The following is a 20719-nucleotide window of genomic DNA, read 5'->3' as shown; positions in this document are numbered from 1 at the left end:
TCAAATCTGTTTTCAATTTATATTCAATAATTCTGTGAGACAGGAAGCACAAATATCATCCCTTAAACACCAAACAAATCCAAACACACTTCTTCCAAGTTAGTATAAGAGCTCCTCAAACTATCAGATAAATAAGCTCTTGAATGTAATCCTTCCTGAATAAGGTACCTAATAAAGGGACTTTCTGTCGCTGTCTTTCTTTTCTAGCTTTTGTAGCACCTTTACAAGTGAGAAGCCAGAAGCTCAGGGAAGTTAAGCACTCATACCTGCAGAACGACCAAGGCAGAACTAAGTCATGAGCTCCTTCACTCATGCCATCCTACCTCCTTTTCATAACACAATATACTTTTTTTTTTTCCTGTTTTGAGATAGAGTCTCACTCTGTCGCCCAAGCTGGAGTGCAGTGGTGCAATCTTGGCTCACCGCAACCTCTGACTCCCGGGTTCAAGCGATTCTCCAGCCTCAGCCTCCCAAGTAGTTGGGATTACAGGAACCCACCACCATGCCTGGCTAACTTTTGTATTTTTAGTAGACACAGGGTTTCACCATGTTGGCCAGGCTGGTCTCTAACCCCTGACCTCAAGTGATCTGCCTGCCTCAGCCTCCCAAAGTGCTGGGATTACAGGGGTGAGCCACCGCTCCCAGCTTACTTTTTTTTTTTTTTAAGCCAAAAGTCACAATGGCTCTATTCATCAGGGCAATGCATGGCGTCAGGAAGCCAAGTTCTAGTTACAACTTCTCATTCTCAGCAGATGTACCTTATAATCACAACTTTTCCATCCCTTCATTCTACGACTCTTCAAAGAGATCATAGGAAATTTACCTTAGTTACTGTCTAAGAAAGTAGCAGCAGCGTCTACACCCCAATAGCTTACAATGCCACTATTCAAAACAACCCTTGAAGGATGAACGTTTTCTAGACCAATACACACGCTGATGTTAAGAGAGAATACTGTGCATCATGACATCCTCTGGTACAATTTATTTTTCTGCATTTCAGAGAAAATATCAACAAGTCTATACATACTTGCACAATTCAAAATACCCATCTCCTTTGGTTAAGAAATACTATTTCTTTTAAATATTATGTGAAGCTATCTTGTTTCCCCACTCTTCAGCCTCCCTCCTACCCCAACTGTTATTATTTTACTCACCTATATGCCTGCCCTAGACTTTTATATGCATCAATAAAGTCAACTTTCTGCTTCAAAGCTTCTTTGAAGGATTCAATAGCTTCCTATAAAAAGTGTAGAGAAAATTATTTCATTTGCATAATTGTTAAAATTGAGATTCACTTAAATCATAAAAGGATTTAAATATATATCCTAGTCTCTGACAGATTTTCTTTTAGGAGGACTTTTAAAAAAGAGAGGCAGAAAATGCAATAAACTATAAGTCAGAAGGATTTAATTTCAGTAAACAAATGCATTACTATGAAAAATACGAGCCTTAAATTTCTCCCCTTTACAATGGGAAATCAGCTTTCCATTTTATCTACTTCATTACTAGCTACTTCATTAAAACTTTGAATACTAATCATTTCACCTTCATATTATTAATATCATATCCTTAATTAAGAAAGGCCCTAGGACCAAAAGCAAGCCTAACAGCTGTGTGAAATAATTTAAAATGATCATAACTGGCAACATTTAAAATTGAACCGAGAGACAAAAAAGAAAGCCCAATGTGAAACTGTTCCTAAAACAAGCAAAAAGGCTCCTAGATTCACCATCTGAAGGATTCCCATGATCTACGAGGAAAAAGAAAAAGTAAAACAAAACAAAAGAAAAACCTTAAGTTGGAGGTGTTTGGGGTTAGCTTCCATCGGCCTAACACCAAGTCTGTGGCTAAGAAAGTGAGAACTGCTAAGCAGGCACTATCCTTTGGGAAGCTATCCTTGGAAATGCATGGTGTACTTGGCTACTGCCTAACTCCCTCTCCATCTATGAAAACTATTAATCAAGTGTACCATTCTATTTAAGTAGAAACAACCTAGGCTTAAACCAACATTAAATGTACTTTTCACTGTGACTTATACGCTGCAATAAAAAAAAATTACGACTATAGAGCTTACTAACACTTTTCCTAAGGAAAAGACATATCTTACTAAAGTTACCTGCTATAAAGCATCATGATCTCTAATAGCTTTAATGCAAAAGACATGACTTTAGATAATTTTACACCTGATTAGATAATTCATAGAAGAAAACTACTGAAGATGTCACATACCTTGTACATGGTAGGCACTCGATAAATATTTAATGATTTGGTAAGGCACACAAAATTGTTTTGCAAAAGCAGTACAATTCTAATTCTTTTCAAAAAGGCATTCATTCCCTGCACCTTGATTTTCTCTGGAAGGGAGACAGCAGGACAAGACAGGCTGGTGTGCAAACTCTTCAAAGGCAACGATGGGATGACAATCTACTAATTAAGGACTCCTGCTGAATATCTACGGTTGGGTAGAGAGATGAGAATGGATAAACTTTAACATTTAAGAAATGTTAAAGATCACTTTTAGTTAGGCTTCTTGCCATGGTGTAACCTTGATCTTTTAAGACTTTACCACTATATTCTTAATTCAGTAAACATATATTGAGCGCCTACTATGTGCCAGAGACAGTGTGAGGTGCAGGGAAGGCAAGGATGAGCCAGTCATTATCTCTGTCCTCTAAGAATGGAGTCTAGTTAGAAAGCCAGTTGTGTCACCAGGTTATCGGAATACAAATTAAGAGCTGCAATAGAGATATAAGTAAGTCTCTGAGAATGAGGAGAAAGAAATCACTAACTGAGCCTGGGGTAAGAGAACAGGCTTCAGGGAGGAAGTGACAATTGAGTTGGGCCTTGGAGAATGAAAAGAAATTTGGTAAAGAAAGAGGGCATTTTGGAGAGGGGAAATAGTACTGTATAGTGGCACAGATCACTCAGAAATGGTGCAGGAGTGCAGGGTGCATGGGTGGGTGCAGTGGAGAGGGAAAAGATGGGAGACCAGGCTAACGTGGGAAGCTGGGCCAGGAAAGGAAGGGCCTCCTGGGCCAAGCAGTGTAGGCAGTGAGGACTAGGGGGCTTCACACAGGTGCATGACCTCAGGAAATGTACTTTTTAGAGATGATTACTACTAGCAGCAACAAAGACAGACTAGAGACAGAAGGGAATGGAGACAGGGAGCCAATTAGGGAGTTGCTGCAGTAGTCGGAGCAAGAGATAATGAAAGCTCAAACTAAGAAAGTGTCTCTGAGGAGAGAAAAGAAGGGTCAACCTCAGGAGACATTTTGAAAGGCAAACTACAACAGAGTTTGGTGGCTGCCTGGGTATGGGAGATGAGGGAGAAGAAAGGGTAGGAAGCTTTTAAGCTGAAGAGCTTGGGTGGGTGGCAAGAACATTAACCAAGTAAGGAAGTACAGGAGAAAGGGCAGCTGCAGGTGGGGATGGGGTGGGGCAGGAGGGAATAACGAGCCCATCGGGGCGTGTTAAGTCTGGAGTGCTTGTGGACAGCTAGGTGGAGACGCCCAGGGGGCTGCCCACTCCACTTACAGCATGCTTGGACGCCACAGTTCTTCAAAGTCTGATTTCTCTTCAGCTTTTAAGAGTCTTTGGTTTCGGGGTTCCTGTCTAATCACTGCACAGCTCTCTACCTCATTCTGCCAAAGAGGGGACATAGTAGAATCAAGATTTTAAGGCGTTGGGAACAAAGAAACTACGTTTGAATGAATCAATCTCTAAGCATATGAACTGGCTCTGAATTAATTTGCTTGGCAAATGCCATCCCACCATTTTCAGTCCCCATCTTTCTTACTAGTTGACAGGCAACCACCACCCTAGGGCTGTTCCTTGTAACTAAGAGAACACTCTCAGAAAACTCTCAAAGTGAAGACTGATGGTGCTTGGGACACATGGTTTGTGAAATATCCTTACAACATAGATAAAACAATGGAATTCAATAGAAAAGTTTTTGTTGTTTCCCTGGGAAGATCCAAAATGCCTGATATAACCCCTGGATTAGATAGTTGTAAAACTTGTAATGTAATATTGCCTAATATACTTCTAACGTATTACATCATATAGTAAATAAGCAATCACCCACTCAATTAATTTCTAAATTGCTGTTGGCCAAGAGAGACCACCTTTAGGATATAAAGATAGCTCAAACTCATTGGTCCATTTAATACTTGTCTCTGCGGTTAACAAGAGAAATAGAAAAACCTAGACAAAGTTCATTTATTAATTCAGCCGTTTCACTACCGACTCAGTTTTCCAATCTGTGTAACAGGGACACCCTCCACTCCTTCTATACCTCATGGGGATGCCGTTGGGATGAAGGAGTCAGTAAGTAACCACTCTAACCTCCTCAGACAGTGGATCTATAAAAACGCAAAGCAAGAGTTCCCATCTATTATACTTGCTGATGCTGTGCTTATGAGCATGGTGAAAAGGACAGAGTACCAAATAACTTGGTAGGACTAGTTTGCTGAGGGGCTTTTAATGCTCAAAATGAAAGCACTGTTTCTAGGTTCTTATCATGCAGATCTAAAGCAAATCAAACTGAATTTCAGTTCTTGTGCAATTTGTAGTTAGTTTCTCTTTTCTGAAAAATTCTCATTTTCAAATACCCCAAAGAGCCCCATCCATGTTCCTAAACCTGGCTTTACAGTAACAACGTTAAAAGTGAAACCGTTTGCATTTGTTTACTTTTAAAAATATTTTCAACCTCTTAATACGAATAGGTTGGTATTTTTTGTATTTGTAATCTTTTTCTCCTCCATGAGATATCCAAGGGATGTAATTTGAGTAGAGTACCGAGGTTCTGAGTTTTTAAAATTTAAGGTGACTGTCAGAGAAGATGAGAGGAACAGAGGGCAGATACAAAATAAACTGGACAAGTCTATCTGGCAGCTGCTGAAAGCATGTTTTAAGAAATTGTTCTCAAAGCCTGCGGCTGCCAGTCTGAATCCTGAGGGGAGAGAGAGGTCTTTATTAGGAGTATCCTCCACATACTTCCAAAAGGAATGTGAGGTTTATGAAATAGAATCTGCAAAATTCCTTTTGGTTTGGTTTTTAGTGGGATGGGAGTTTTCTTTTAGAATCTGTAAAACTTTAAATTTTCACATATAAAATAATCTATAATAATTAATATTTGATTCCTGTTTAAAGCTTACAAAGTACTTTTCACATAGAGTATTTTATTGAATCCTCATGATCACTCCAAGAGGCAGAAAGTAGAATTGTTTCCACTTTATAGACATGGAAGGAGAAACTGATTGCCCATGGAGCTTGGAGCGAGAGCTCAAACCAAGACCATTCAACATCAACTTCAATGCTCTGTCCTTGAAATTCATTATTGCACTAATACGTATTGAGCACCTACTTTGTGACAGGCACTGCCCTTAACACTGAGGATTTGCAATGTGCAGCCTTTTCACAGGTAAACACTCTCCCCACAACCCAAATATATGTATGTCAGATCCTCAAACCTCTTTCAATAATAAAATGTCTGTTCTTTCTGCAGAATACATATCCCTGCCACACATTACTAAATTTCTTCACAGCCTTCAAAGTTCTTGTTAAGTACCACCTTCTGGGGCTCCTGTCAGAATGAATTGCTTTTGGGCTGTGCAGGCTGCCTCTGTTTCGTTCTCAGGCCCGTCTGTCTTCCATCAGGTAGCTTGGATGTGTCCTGTGTGAGAGCACCTACTGTGTGCCAGGCCTTGAGCGGCACTAAGGAGGCCCAGGTGAGAGAGGCAGCTCCCCGTCAGGTTCCAGGCCCCCGGCTCCTGTCACAAGCCTTCTCACAGTGGGTTCCCCGCACAGACTCGGAACATGGAATCGAGTGCCCAGGCAGGAGGAAGGGCCAGGCTGGAGGCCACGTTTCTGCCCATACTTTCAGTCAGTTCAGATAGCTTTCCTGTTTCCCTCTACCTCCTCTGCCCAGCAGTCAGGCAGTCCTCAAGCAATACTAATACAGTCAATCAAAGAAGGGTCTCCCAACCTGTTCCTGTGGTCTCTCAAGGAGCTGGGTCAAGTTTCATGCCCACTAACCTAGACCCAACCAATGTCACCTAGTCAGTCCTTCTGTCCCTCATCTCCTCAGCCACCACACTGTCAGAATCTACTTCCTAAATTACAGATTTGGTCTCAGTGCTGGAATCTACGCATTTTGGCAACCTAGAATTTATAGATCCTCTGGTCTGCAAAATTAAGTCAAAATGCTTAGCACAGTACTCCAGGATAAGGACCTGCCCTCCACCGACCTTCCAGCTTCATCTCCCTTAAACCATACCCAACTACTTCCCACTCTGTGAACTGCCCATAGTTCCATCTCCCCAAGTCATCACCCACGCTCTCCTCTCTGCCTGAAGGGCTTTTCTTCTCCCACCTCCACCCCCTAATCCTACTCAGTCTTCCAGCTCCAGGACAAAGTCCACCTGTTCTTTGGAACTTTCTCTAACTCTGCAGTTCCAATGAATCTTTCTTATCTACGTTTTCAAAGCACTTTGTTTATATTACATTCTTGAGTATGTTTACCATATGATAAATTATATATGGAAAAAGCTTTGCAAACTGTATCCTCTATAAAGTATCATTTCTTCCACTTATTAACCTTTGATCCTTTCCCTTTCTGTATCTCCCTCCAAGAACCCATCAAAGAGTAGGAGCTCAATAAATAATAAATACCAGCCATCAATCAAACGAAATTCCTCCCACCCACAAAAGAGAAGCAGAGTCATCATATGGTACACATATGCACAACACTTTCACCTTCAGAAGTCCTCTGTGAAAGAAAGTTAAACCTTTGTATAGCATAGCTATAGGCTGGTTTTTGTTCAGTTCTAAGGACTGCTGAAAGTCTTCATGGGCTGTTGCATAGTCCTACAAAAAGGAGAGTGGGGGGAAAAATAAAATAGTATTCATTAGATATGTGAACATTTCCTAATTTTTGGCTGGTAGAGAAAAAAAATCTCAATTCATCCTCTGCCCTTTTTGGCTTTAAAGGAAACATTTCATGACACTATATATTGGTTAAGTGCTTATACTACTCATTCAAACAGTTGGGAGTTTTTTAAGAAAAGCGATTGTGAGAAAAACAAAGGTTTAATTTAAGCACTCTGTCTCAACTACAAAAAAATTTATCTCAAATAGTATTATGGTAATAATCTGTTAGAGAAATTTCTGGTACTAGCATTTTATCATACTGGATATTTCCAGAATAATTATGCCACAGATTAACATTAAAATGTGTTATGCTGAGACTCTTTTAATATATTTTCTTTGGCACAGAAAATTGTTATTTAAAGTACTATAAGCCACAGAAATAATTGTGGCAATCATAAATGCCACTCTGATGATAAAAGACAACCTTGTCAGGCTTGGGTCACTTACATAGAGAAGCTACAGTCTGGAAAGCCATGCTAGTTCAGGGTGTGTTTCTTGGGCTGTGAAACCCAAAGAAATTCAAATTGTACCGCTAAGTTTAATAATCACATTGACAACATGCACACCTGCTTCCCTATGAGGACATTTGCGAGAAAGATTGACATACAATCCACAAACTAAATTTATCTTTCTCTCTCTTTTTTTAAATGCCAGTCCAGAATTAGTTATTGCTGACAGCTCAAACAAGAAAATGTTTTTAGTACTTAATGTTCTCCACTGGGTTTAATTTCAGCTACAGAAAATGCTTTTATAACTCTTATGACACAGACATATTACTAAACAGTCAAAGCCCAAATCTATCAAAGAGTCACTTTCTGAGGTCAAGGGAAAAATGAAATCTTCATCATCATAAAAATACTTCAAGACAAAAACCAGTCACCTCTGATATGAAGTACAGGGTTCCCCGATGTCTGTACAGCCGTGCTGAGGGCTGCAGTTGGATAGCTTTAGTGAGGTCATTCACTGCTTCATTAATTCGTCCCAGAGGGGACAGAATCTAGAAATCCCAAACATGTAATCAGGAAGAATACCAATGACCAACCCTAAAATCCCAATGTTTTTGACTCTTCAATTCCACCTCACCATACTCCACTCAAAAATTACTCTCAGCAGGCTGCAATCCTTGACCCCCTATATTACGCGGTGGGGTTCAAAGTCAACCAGCTGAGGTGCCACTAATCTTTGTCCAGTCAAGCAGGAGGCTGATGAACTATGACTGCAGCAACTGCCTTGTCACTATTTCACATTCTGGGTTGTATCAGATGTTGCCTTTCTTGCAATGTGATTTTTTTTCTTGATTTTATCTTTTAAATCAAAATTTGGCATCTATACACAAAGATGTCAAAATTAACCTGAAAGATAACTTTGAACCATTAAAATAGACAAATTATCGGACACAGATTAGAGTCTTCCATGGTCTTTAGCTCTGTCCTCTATGGTAAGAAGAGCTGAATGACAACTTCTAAGATTCCAGATGCTCTTTAAGCCCTTTTGTGTAACAACTTTTAACTCATGAGTCATGATCTGCAGAGTAGGAGGAAAAATATCTGCAAGCCTGTTTGGAAAAGCTCTTTTGAGCCAGCAACCAGTTGTATTCAGGCAACATGAAAATATAGAAGACAGTTCAGAATGCAAAAGTAAACCAAAAAGACATAAGAAAATCCAAAATGGGTATCAATGTTCATGCAATTAAGCCCAAGCACTTTATCCTGAATGAACATCCTTAAATTAGGGTTTATTTTGTTGTTGTTTTAGAGACAGGGTCTCACTCTGTCACCCAAGCTGGAATGTAGTGGCACAATCATAGCTCACTGTAACCTCGGACTCCTGGGCTCATGCAATCCTCCTACCTCAGCCTCTTGAGTAGTTTAGGCTACAGGGTTGTGCCATCATGCCCTGCTAATTTATTTTTTAAAATTTTTTGCAGAGGTAGGGGTCTCACTACATTGACCAGGTTGGTCTTGAACTCCTGGCCTTGAGCAATCCTCCTGTGTTGGCCTCCCAAAATTTTGGGATTACAGGCATAAGCCACCATGTCCAGCCTATTCTATCCTTATTAGACAGGATATTTCTACCGAATTTTATAATTTCCTACTCTACAGAAGTTTAAAACCAGCAAGAAAGAGGATTCAGGCAGGCCTATCACCAGTAGTAAGCATGATAGCTCAGAAAGAGGAAAGAAATTGAATATATGTCTGAGAATTCAAAAAGCACAGTGGGCTAGGGTTGTATTTGGGAAGGAAAATCATCCCTCCCTAGTTTATCAACCCCTAGGTACATAACTGAATTATCATACCCCAGCACAACAATCAATATGATAATAATGAGTAACTTTAAAAAGTTAATTTATGTTCATCAAATATAGAATATTTCAGAAAGCATGAAAGTGAAAGATTACTCATAAAATGACCTCTGACATATATAAATGGTATGTTATAATTTAGCTGGAAAATTCAGTATGTAGTAACATTATTGCCCAAACAATGCCAGAAAAACAGAATATTATACATTTTTAAGACAATTAAAAATTATTTTTCTAATTACCAATGCCATTTTTGATAAACAGTAGTTTTTTATTAGATATGCAAATTGTAAAGACCTGTTAAATAATTCTTACCTAAATATACTTAATTCATGATTTACCAGATTTTAACATAAACCAGAGTAATATAGGGGAAAAAACATCAGTCCCCCCTACCAGAAGCAGATGATTACCAAATTTGTCACCAAATTAGCCACTAAACACCAACTAAATACCAGCAAGTCTCATGCAGTGATAAACTATAGTCACTTAACCCTTAGGGTTACAATTCAAAATAGAGAAGAGGTAAGAAATTAAATCATTCATTGAGAAAGATTTTATTCAAAAAGCCAAATCCCCAACAAAACAAAAATTCACTTTAAGAGACTGAACTGTAAGACACAATAATCTTAAGAACAAAAATACCATAAATACAGTTTTTAAATTCCTATACCTTTAGCACTTCCTTTACTAGTTTTCTCTTCCAAAAGAGAAAATAAAAAGTAATTTTTTCTTTAGTTCAACTATGAGATCATATCAGATGATTAAAAGTTGTTTTATTCAGACTAAATACATTAACACATATGAAGCCTAGATAGCTTATTATTTTAAGAAAGTAAAATAAACACATTTCACTTAAAAACATAAAACAGAATGCCTTTGTACAGACTCTCTTCTCTGCGCTGAACACTCTCCTCCATCTTGTCCCCATCACACCATGGGACTGGATCAGCTCTAGCCTCACTTCCTCCGACGGCCTCAGCAAACACTCCCAACATTCCCCTTCTTCTCTTCCCAAAGAAGCGCCTCCTCTGTCTACTTGAGCCAGTATTACATGGCATCTTCACCACATATTATCTGTCTCTATGTCAAGTTCCTTTAAGATGTGGCTGTCATCATCCTCACTTGATCTATATGTATCCATGCACCTAGGTCTATATCATAAGAATTACATTTAAGTGCTTACACACATACACATCAGCAGAATGAACGCTTCCAAGGGCTGTGAATTCCAGTTTGACCTAACAGTCATATCAAGTCTTGCTAAAGTATGTCACATATACAGTAAATATTATGTGTTATATTTTTCAATGAATATTATGTGTTTTTCTTTTGTGTTATATTTTTGTGTTATATTTTTTGTGTTTTTTTTTAAATTTTATTATTATTATACTTTAAGTTTTAGGGTACATGTGCACAATGTGCAGGTTTGTTACATAAAGACTTGGAACCAACCCAAATGTCCAACAAAAATAGACTGGATTAAGAAAATGTGGCACGTATTACCATGGAATACTATGCAGCCATAAAAAATGATGAGTTCATGTCCTTTGTAGGGACATGGATGAAACTGTGTTTCTTTTGTGTGTTGTATTTTTCTGTGTTATATTTTTCAAAATATAACACAAATATTATGTGTTATATTTTTCAATGAATATCTATAGAAGTAGTACACGTCATATTTTCATACTAAATATTTTCAACCACATATTTTCATACTAAATATTACTCTTCTATGTTAGTTCAGGAATATCACTCAGTCCATAGTTTTCTATTAATTTCAACCATGCTTAAAGGCATTAAGTACCGACATAGAAAAACATAAGAGTTTTAAGGGAGCATTAAAATTTACAAATAATAAAGTAATAGGAAAAAAATTGAGATTCAACTAATCCAATAATGACAGAGGGAAAAAGAAAGCCACACTCACTTCTGCTCGCTGCTCAAATACCTCTGGACGATCTGGTTCCAAGGTAATTACTCGGCTCAGTTCGAACAGAGCAAGCTCAGCATTCTTAATGTCCTTGAAAAGGCATTAGCTTAGTATGAGACATACTGTTACTCAAAACCAGGCTGAAAAAATTTTCTGAGAAAACTAATAATTTAGTAATGATGTAACCAATTGTTTAAAAATAAATATGAACTTCACTTCTATGTAAGAGATGTGCCATGTCAAATCAGTCATGATATTATAATTATTTAACTCACTCAAGTCTACCTACTTACTCAACAATAACATGTTAGACCCGGCTACCTATCACAAATTCCACAGATGGCAGGATATTATCTAAACTTAATCTACTTAAACATGGAATCAACGAATCTCAATGGATGAGTATGTGGATACCAGCACATGAAATGAGGCTGACCTGTGGCAACAGGGGAACAGAAATGGGTCAAGACAGTGTCTATCAAAAACATAAGCCTATAAATCTATACCTTAAGAAGTTTAGGTACGTTCTCTTTAACATTTGCACGTTATTTTTACATTAAAAATGCATGTGCAACTTTTTGTTAAATATACATGCAAATTTAATCTCAAGATATATAATTTTAAAAGATGAGAATTAGGAAGAGGCAGCTCTGAACTTTACTACTGCAACTTCAACCTGGTCATTTATTGATGCTCTGAGTAAAATATCATTTCCTTCCTAAGCACTTCCATCATTCCCAATTCTAAATTCATTCTCAGTCCTCTATGTCTCAAAGTATACAAATACACAAAGTTTCTCCAATAGGCCAGCACAAGGTTAGTATAATATTAATTGTAATATTTTATAAATTATAATAAAATAAAAATGTTAAACATTTTTAATATTTTAATGTAAAAGTTGCAAAAGTGGTATTTCTCTCAAAGCACAATTTCACACAAATATTTGTAGTATACAATAAGACAATAGAAAAAGTTTGCATATAATGTCCTAGACTAAAAATTTGGAAAGCTGAACTTACACCATTTCGTGATTTACTATATAATTTCAGGAGTCTTCATTTTTATACCATAGTACCTTTGTTTGTGTAAAATATGATTATTATAGTCCTTCTCCAGCCTTCCTCAGAGAAATAAGGGGAATAATTTGATTACAGCTACAAAGATATTACACCCATGTGCAAAAAGTATAAAATATAACAAATAAAAATAAATTTTACATGCCTAAAAAAACCTTTTGTTCTTTCATCAACCTTTAATAATTGTGAAAGGAACTCAAACTCTAAGTCCTACTGCATTATTGATGCCCAGTCTCCACTTGGACCATTGAATATCTCTTAGGAAAGCAAGCAGGGTCTCATGCTTTTCTTAGTCTATCCAGTTCATCAAAGTTGACTTCAGAAGATCTGGGTGGAAATCCCCAGTCCACCACTTACTAGCTGCCATTTTCTCATCTGTGAACTGGAATGATAGATACCACTCCACATCCCATCAAGGGTCAATGAACAGTAGCAGTTCTAGCAAAACCCTGGTCTGTGTCAGGTCATGTAGGCGCTATGGCAATCGTAACTATTACATACTCACATGTAGTCCCTTCTTTCCATAGGCTATCCCTCGGCCATAAATTGCACTAACCAGATCAGGCTCCTCCTAGTCAGACCAAAACAAAAACACGTCAAAAACCATAAACAAAACAAAACAAAAAATCAGTTTCTGCTTAAAGCACGTTAATGCCGCAAGTGACAGCTCTGCTTCTTTATGCTACGACCACTCGTAAGTCAATACGCAGTCTCCAACCTGAAAAGTCTATGTTCTTAAAGCTCATTTGTATGAAATGTGATAAAAGTTTCATGTTGAAAAAAATAATAGAGAGAGAAGGGAACCAACATTACGCAGAAACATGCTGGTTTCTTTCACAGGGTCATCTTATTTAAAATGCAATCCTCTCAACAACTCTGGCAGCATCAGCAATCATGTCTTACAGAGAAGAAGGAGGCTCAGAGGGGTAAAGAGATGTGAGCAAAGGATTAGGTAATGCCTGTAACTAATGTGTTTCCTTTCATATATCCATGAAATTACCTGAAAAGGAAAGAACCACTCAGTGCCAACACAATGACGAACTAGAAATGAGGCTGCACTGAAATCTGTTGGAGATTAATTCAACCCTTCATACTAATGGGTTGAAATAAAAAACCAGACTCTTTTTGCAGCCTGCTCCCATGCTTTCTCCTGTTATTCTGCAATCCAGATGGGGTGGAGGAAACACCTATCAGGACCAAGGACAAAACATCTGTTGACCCCGGCCATTGAGTCCTTACACACAGGTTAGTTGGTGAGTGAATGAAATGCCTCTCATCTACATTTAGCCTCTACAATTTTTACTTCTCTGAATGGTTCGCTATACAGTTAAGAAAGAAGAATAAACAGCTGCCTCTGGCTATAAGGTCCTGGGTGGAAGTCTTGCACTGCTAAGGGATTTAATAGAATGGCACTGGATTCTCCAGAAAGAAACTCTGCAAAAACTTGATAGATTAATCTATTGTTCAGTTTCAAATCTCAGCTAGGGTATCTGCCAGTATTATAGAAAATGAACACATTCACTTCAATGATGAGTAAATGGGAAAAAATAAAGGAGAAGATAACACGCATTTAAATTTTCCTAAAGGCTACTCAAATAGAATGAGATGCATCTATATCCAGTGGTAAACTGGCATATCGCTGGCCACAACCCAGACAGCAGATTGGACTACATGGTGTATGAAAAATTGCAAAAATTCAACTAAACAATTTTAGGTTTCTAGCTTCTCTTAGAACATCAAAAGATCCAACAAACATGGGCCCACATTTTGGCATTCTCACACAGCAATAAATAAGAGACTAGAGCTAAGCACTGGCTGTCTCTATAGATGAGAGGTACAAGTCCATCAGTTCACCACAGGGCCTACCCATCACAGCCACACTGCACCAACTTTCTTTACTCATGTTACCTCCCTGGCCCCTACAAAGTTCTGGATTTATGAATTATATGTAACTGGTATAGAGGTTGCTCATGCTATTTTCTAAGAGGGGCGGGGAACAGTACATGTTATAGACCTACAGAAAGATGGTAGTCATATTTCATAAATCATACTTATACGTGATTGTGTGAGCCATTAGGTGCACAGAAAGAAACTCCAAAATGCTACCAGGAATTTCCTCTGGGGAGTGAGATTACTAGATATATTCCCACTGTACTTAATATATTGTTATATTCCTGTTAATTGTTTAAAACAGACATGCTCATTTATAATCAGAAAAAAGTATGTTTTAAGTAATACATGTTTCCCTGTAAAAATTTTAGAAAATGAAGAAAAGCACCAAGCAGAAAGTAAAGGAGCCCTATAAGCCTGCCCCTCCAGAGATAAGCACTTTAAACATTTAAGTATTCTTCCTGGCTTAAAGGAAGGCAGAGTAAGTGGTTTAGATGGAGAAAGGATACAGGTGTCAGGGGGGAAAGGGGAGCAGGAAAAAAGGGAACCTAATGAGGAATTAAAAGTAAGACTGGCGTCATGCTTTTCTGTAGCAAAAAAGCCAGAAGACAGAACAGTCAACAGTCGAACTGAACCCTGGCCAGGCTGGGGTGGGAGGCGGTAAGCCCAGTGAGCTCATTCTCTAGAGCAGGGGTGTCCAATCTTTTGGCTTCCCTGGGCCACATTGGGAGAAGAATTGTCTTAGGCCACACATAAAATACCTTAACACTAATGATAACTAATGAGCTAAAAAAAAAAAAATCTCATAATGTTTTAAGAAACTTTACAAAGCTGTGTTGAGCCACATTCAAAGCCATCCTGGGCTGCATCTGGCCCATGGGTTGGACAAGCTTGCTTTAGGATAACATACATCTCCAGGAAGAACCAAACCTATGCTCAGATTTGTTATGGTTCAAAATATATTATCCAAGCTGCTTTTCTCCTAACAGAAAAAAGTTTACTCCAGATGACCAAGAGGTGAATCAGAAAAAGATGTAAATAAGCAGTTATTCTACAAATACAACTGGCATCCCCGCACACCCGTGGCCGGGGCTGGTGCTCTGGCATCCTCCTGCTCTCCAGGTCACACACCCCTCACCAAATCCTGGCCATCTCACCTCCTGAACAGATCAGCATCCTCCCATCCACTCCATCAGCCACTGCCCTATTCTAAGCCTTCCTCTCTCACCTAGGATACTGTGATCACCTTACCTGTTCCCATTTCTTCCTATCTATTCTCCAGATATACACCAAGAGTTATCTTTCTAACACTAAAGTCTCATCATATCATTTCCCTAATTGAAATTATTCAGTGACTCCCCAACACCTAATACAGTGACATTCAAACTTTTTAAACTCCAAATCACTGAAATACATTTTACATTACAATCCAGTACACACATACACATGTGCACAATATATACACACATGTATCAGAAAACAGTTTCAGTAGGTTACACCTAGGACTTCCTATACACAATGGAATCTGATATTTTCTAGTCCAGCATATTTCACTTAAAAAAAAAAAAGTGCTAATCTTGACTTGCCAATTAATTTCAGGACCCACTAAAGGGTAGCAACTCACAATACAAAAAAAAAAAAAGGTAACATCTAAATGGCTCTGCAGAAAATATTAATCATTTTCCTGCTTACTGTTCAGCCTCATCTCCTTCCTCTTTTTTTTTTTCTTTTCATAAAGACAGGGTCTCACTCTGTCACCCATGCTAGAGTACAGTGGTGCAAGCCTAGCTCACTACAGCCTCAAACTCCTGGGCTCAAACTCCCACCTCAGCCTTTCAAGTACCTGAGGCTATAGGAGTGCACGATCACACCAGGCTAATTTTAAAATTTTTTTGTTGAGATGGGGGTCTCACTTTGTTGCCCAGGCTGGTCTCAAGCTCCTGGGTTCAAGCAATCCTCCTGCTTCAACCTCCCAAAGTGCTGGGGTTACAGGCATGAGCCACCACACCCAGCTTCACTTCATACCCTAGAAATCAGAATCATTTAATAATTCCCTACATACAAGATGCTTTCCCAAATGCAGTGCATTTGCAAATGCTATCCCCTCTGTCTGAAACACTCACCCATTGCCTCGGTCCCCAAGAAATTCCTTTGATCCCTTAAGTCTCAGTTCAAACACCACCTTTGGATTCCTTCCAGACGCCCCTGGAAAATAAATATGCTCCTTCTCCTTTATTCCCACTGTTCACTGTATGGATGTCAGCCATTCATTCCACAATTATTTACTCAGGGCCTACTGTTAGCTATCTCAGGTTCCATGTGCTAGGAATACCATGCAAAGCCATGCTATTCTTGCCACATACTAGGAATAGCAAGCAAAAACCAACACAGAAAACAAGGATTTGCCTATCAGATCAAAGTCAGCTCTGCTAAGCCTGTTCTTCCCAAAGGGGAAGCAAGCAGGACAACATGGCTAATAATAGTGGGGTGCAGTCAATGGAAAACAAGAGCCCGATCCAGGGTAACAGGAAGGCAAAGCTCTATGACAGATGTGCCACAGTGAATGACGTATGGTGGCCCTCCAGCTCTTGCAGCTGGAACATTTTTATAGTGATAAAAATTTTAAATTAAAAAAAAAAACAGCCATTCAAAAATTTGCAACAGCTGAAATATCCGAACACTGACAACTTCCTAAAGGTAGCCATCATCATCTTGACTGCAGGATTGGATGTGTGCCCCACACAGAGGCCCTCGCACGGGCCTCCCCTCTAGTCACCCCATGGTCTCATCATTACTACAGCACTGAATTGATTACTGTGCTTATCTGTAAAGTATTTAGGTTTTCTCTATTCAATTTCTTCTTTCCTTTTTTTTTTTATTTTTTATTTTTGAGACGAAGTCTCGCTGTCGCCCAGGCTGGACTGCAGTGGCGCGATCTTGGCTCACTGCAAGTTCCATCTCCAGGGTTCACGCCATTCTCCCGCCTCAGCCTCCTGAGTAGCTGGGACTACAGGCGCCAGCCACCATGCCCAGCTAATTTTGTTTTTGTATTTTTAGTAGCGATGGGGTTTCACCATGTTAGCCAGGATAGTCTCAATCTCCTGACCTCGTGATCCGCCCGCCTTGGCCTCCCAAAGTGCTGGGATTATAGGCCTGAGCCACCACGCCCGGCCCAATTTATTCTTTCTTTTTAGAATTTTTTCCTAACAGTCAAGAAGGACATATAATTATTGTGGCTGTTATATCTACAGTCTAGTATTAAGCCTTCCTAAATTTAAATAACAGATTTTATTACTTTTAAAAGTTGATACAACTTTATTTATTATTTTATCTATCATTAGCTAAAAGCCAAAAACTTTTCTTTATGGAATGCCATAGTAAATTATTGGGTTTTTCCAAATAAAAACCAACGTTTATTCCTAAAAACAAATTAGGCTCTGAAGAGCAATTTTTCAAAATATTTTTATAATATTTATACTTTATAAAGTTTTCAGAAACTTTTTTAAAAGTTTCTTTAAAAAGTTTCTATACTCTTAAAAAGACTGAAATGAAAATGAATACTTCAATCTTCCAATTTTACTTTATGCAACTGCAAAATCATGGTATAACAGTTGCCTAAATGGTGTTGTGTCTACTTAGATGTCTCAATTCTCAAAAAAAAAAGAATCTAATATATTATCCTCATTTCATTACTTATATAGTGACTTTAAATTTTACAGTATTTACTGTATTTACCACTACAAGGCTGGCTTTTTTATTAAAACTGGAAAGTCACTGGATCTAAAAACAAGCAAGTCGAAACAGTCAGTAGATAAGCAATGTAATGAGGATTAGATTTCACCTAAGTGACAAACACACATATTTGCATAAAGGATGTTATTTAAAATTCTATGCAGAGGAATGTTTCCAATTTTGTATGCTAATGTAAAATAGGAAGTAATATTCTTTTACAAGTTCAGTTCCACTGGAATCAGATCAAAATCAGATGAGCTCAAGGTCACATAATAAATAGCAAAGGCCAAATTATCTCATAAAATTGTTGAAGCATTTATGTTAAACCCATCCCTGCATGAGGACCAAAGCAGCACAGAAATCAGGAAAAAGTTCTACTTTTCAACTCAAGAACACTATTACTGATGCATTGACACACATGGAAATGACTTCAGGGCATTGGCATAGAAGCAACACTAACTTATAAGCTTTAAAAATCAAGAGTTTCCAATGCAGACCGACATCTATTAAACCCTGTCATTGTGCTCAGTTAGAAACCTTGATACTTCTGTAAAGGAAAATCAAACCACAGGGAATAAACATTCCAATAAACACTTTGAAACACCGAGGATTATGGAAATATTTCCCAGGTTTGTAACCTGATGGTGAAACCAAGACAACAGGAAGGGTATAAGAGCTTTATATCAAAAAGTCATTCTGGAGTTAAAATACCCTTTATATGTAGATTTGAAAATCATATTAAATGAGCTTATCAAAACAGTGATTCTAATAAAATCCAAGCCCCTGAGTCCCCATTTGTTGCCTGCTTCTATAAACAGAATCATATTCCATGCTCTGCTGCTTCATACTGGAGCTCATGAGTTGTCTAAAAAAAAAAAAAAGATTGCCAAGAGTTAATGAACTCAAGAAAACCAAAAAGTCTGTACATGAATAGCTACCACTTTGTAGATTTGTCAAAGGACATTTACTGGCTTAAAAATACTGTGTTTTTGCATATCTAGAAGGTCCTGCAAGGAACAGGTAAAAACTTATTAGCATATACAGAGAAAAATGGTTCTCAAGTGATATTTAGCTCAGGTGCAACGTGAAGAATGAAAAGTAGTAGAGCAACATCTGTGTAGGCTTGAAGAAAAGCTTCATCACTATTCTGAAATACTGGATATGAAAAAGTATTATTGAGATAAAAATGTATTTCATACTGCAAGAAATTTTATCACTACACTTGCAACAAAAGAAAAAAACAAAAAAGAAAAGAGTAATTAGATTTAGAGAATAATCATGTGTGTGATACATAATTTAAAGAGAATAATTTATGCAAATTATGATTTGTGATGAAAAAAGGATTTCCAGTCAATTGGAGAAGAAGCAATAACTATTCTTTGGACATTTGCTATCACCTACTTTTACAGTGTCTCGATGACACTGGCTATCGAGAATTTGATGAAATCAACAGAAAACTCAAACAGAGACTGCGTGCATCAATTTCAAACATAAACTCTAATATAGAAAAGTTTTGTCCAGAAAAGTAGGATCAAGTTTCTTATTAGAGCTTTTGAAAACAATTTTAGCATTTAACATCGAATCTTCGTATTTTCTTTCTTTTTTTCAGAGACAGGTTCTTGCTCTCTAGCTGGAGTATAGAATCTTCGAATTTTCTATTCCTTATCAGTCATATAATACAAAGAAAATGTGACAGATTTTCACAAAGCTTTATCTGGATGCCTCCAAATTATTCTTGTTTACCCATGTGCCATGCAGATATTATTTCCACATCTGCCATGATGTGGAAAGAGCTGGGAAGCACTGAGATAAAGGGTAAGGAGAGAGAAATCACTGAGGAAAGCACCAGCAGGAAAGCCAAGGGCATTCTTGCTTCTAATAAAAATATGTTATAAATGACCACCCAGTTCATTCTTCTGCATCTGAACTTTCCACTGCCTTCATCCCTGCCCCATCAATAGTCTGAACTGCGAGCAAAGCAGTCCAACCTTATAATCCACACATTCTCAAAGAGAGATTTCCCAGCTGAAAGCAACCCATTGTATCAGAGATTGATGAAAATACGATATCACATTTCAATGCATTATCTTCTTTGCACAAAAAGAAAAATGATAATATACTTTCTGAACACAATTGCAAGAGAAATGTCTTACAACTATAAATGGACAAAACAAAGGCATATTATAGAGCCATTAAAAATAAGATTGTAGAAAAATACTGATAAACATTTACAGCATAGAATTAAGTGAAAAAGTAATACAAAACAGTACATATATTCAGATTATAAAACAAATGCATACTTTGAAAAGGCATAAATAAAAAATTTAAACAATGTTAAAGTGGCAGAATTCGGAAATTTTTTATTATTTAAAATATTTTCTTTAAGAGTATTATATTGTCTTCAACCACAATGGTAATAACATTTTCAAAAAGTTGAATAAAATAATACATCTGCAAATTCCTATTTTCTGCTGGATTCTACACTCCAGCCTGGTTGCCTTAAATTAACTGATATTTGCTCCTATAAACGTATCAAAACCTCCCTTTCAAACCAGGGTCAGGTGTTAACTGTGTAAAAGTGTTTGCTTACCTTTTATAACATTGCCAATACTTAACAGAAAGGTGATTTTTTAAACTATTTATAATCTACCCTTTGTACTTTAAATTCTACTGAAGAATAGTGTTCCACATGACCACCCAAACATACCACTCCTTGGATCCAAAGACCTCAAAGTAATAACTAAAAATATCTCATCAATTGTTTGAGAATGAAGATATTATCAGTATAATTAAACTTATTTTTAAAGAGAAAACAAAAGCAGAGCTAAAATTTCAAAATGAATCATTTAAATTAAG

The 20719-nt window shown here is 37.7% G+C and overlaps 1 protein-coding gene across 10 annotated transcripts in view; it reads right to left on the bottom strand.

Moving 5' to 3' along the window:
• Nucleotides 1-20719, bottom strand: part of TTC13 (tetratricopeptide repeat domain 13) — a 72865-nt gene that overhangs the window by 26449 nt on the left and 25697 nt on the right. For 3 of the 10 annotated variants that reach the window (XM_034948834.3, XM_034948820.3, XM_034948825.3), the window contains 5 exons: nucleotides 12747-12812; nucleotides 11163-11255; nucleotides 7811-7927; nucleotides 6757-6867; nucleotides 1155-1237 (listed from right to left, as the gene is read on the bottom strand). In XM_034948834.3, coding sequence (XP_034804725.3) covers nucleotides 1155-1237; nucleotides 6757-6867; nucleotides 7811-7927; nucleotides 11163-11255; nucleotides 12747-12812 — 470 coding nt within the window. The remainder of the gene's footprint in view (nucleotides 1-1154; nucleotides 1238-6756; nucleotides 6868-7810; nucleotides 7928-11162; nucleotides 11256-12746; nucleotides 12813-20719) is intronic. The other 7 variants (XM_034948864.3, XM_034948870.3, XM_034948875.3 and 4 more) reach the window with 3 other exon arrangements.

Source organism: Pan paniscus, chromosome 1, assembly GCF_029289425.2.
Source record: "Pan paniscus chromosome 1, NHGRI_mPanPan1-v2.0_pri, whole genome shotgun sequence".
NCBI lineage: Eukaryota > Metazoa > Chordata > Mammalia > Primates > Hominidae > Pan > Pan paniscus.
Note: the sequence above shows the minus strand (reverse complement) of the source record. Positions and strands in the feature narration are given on the sequence as shown.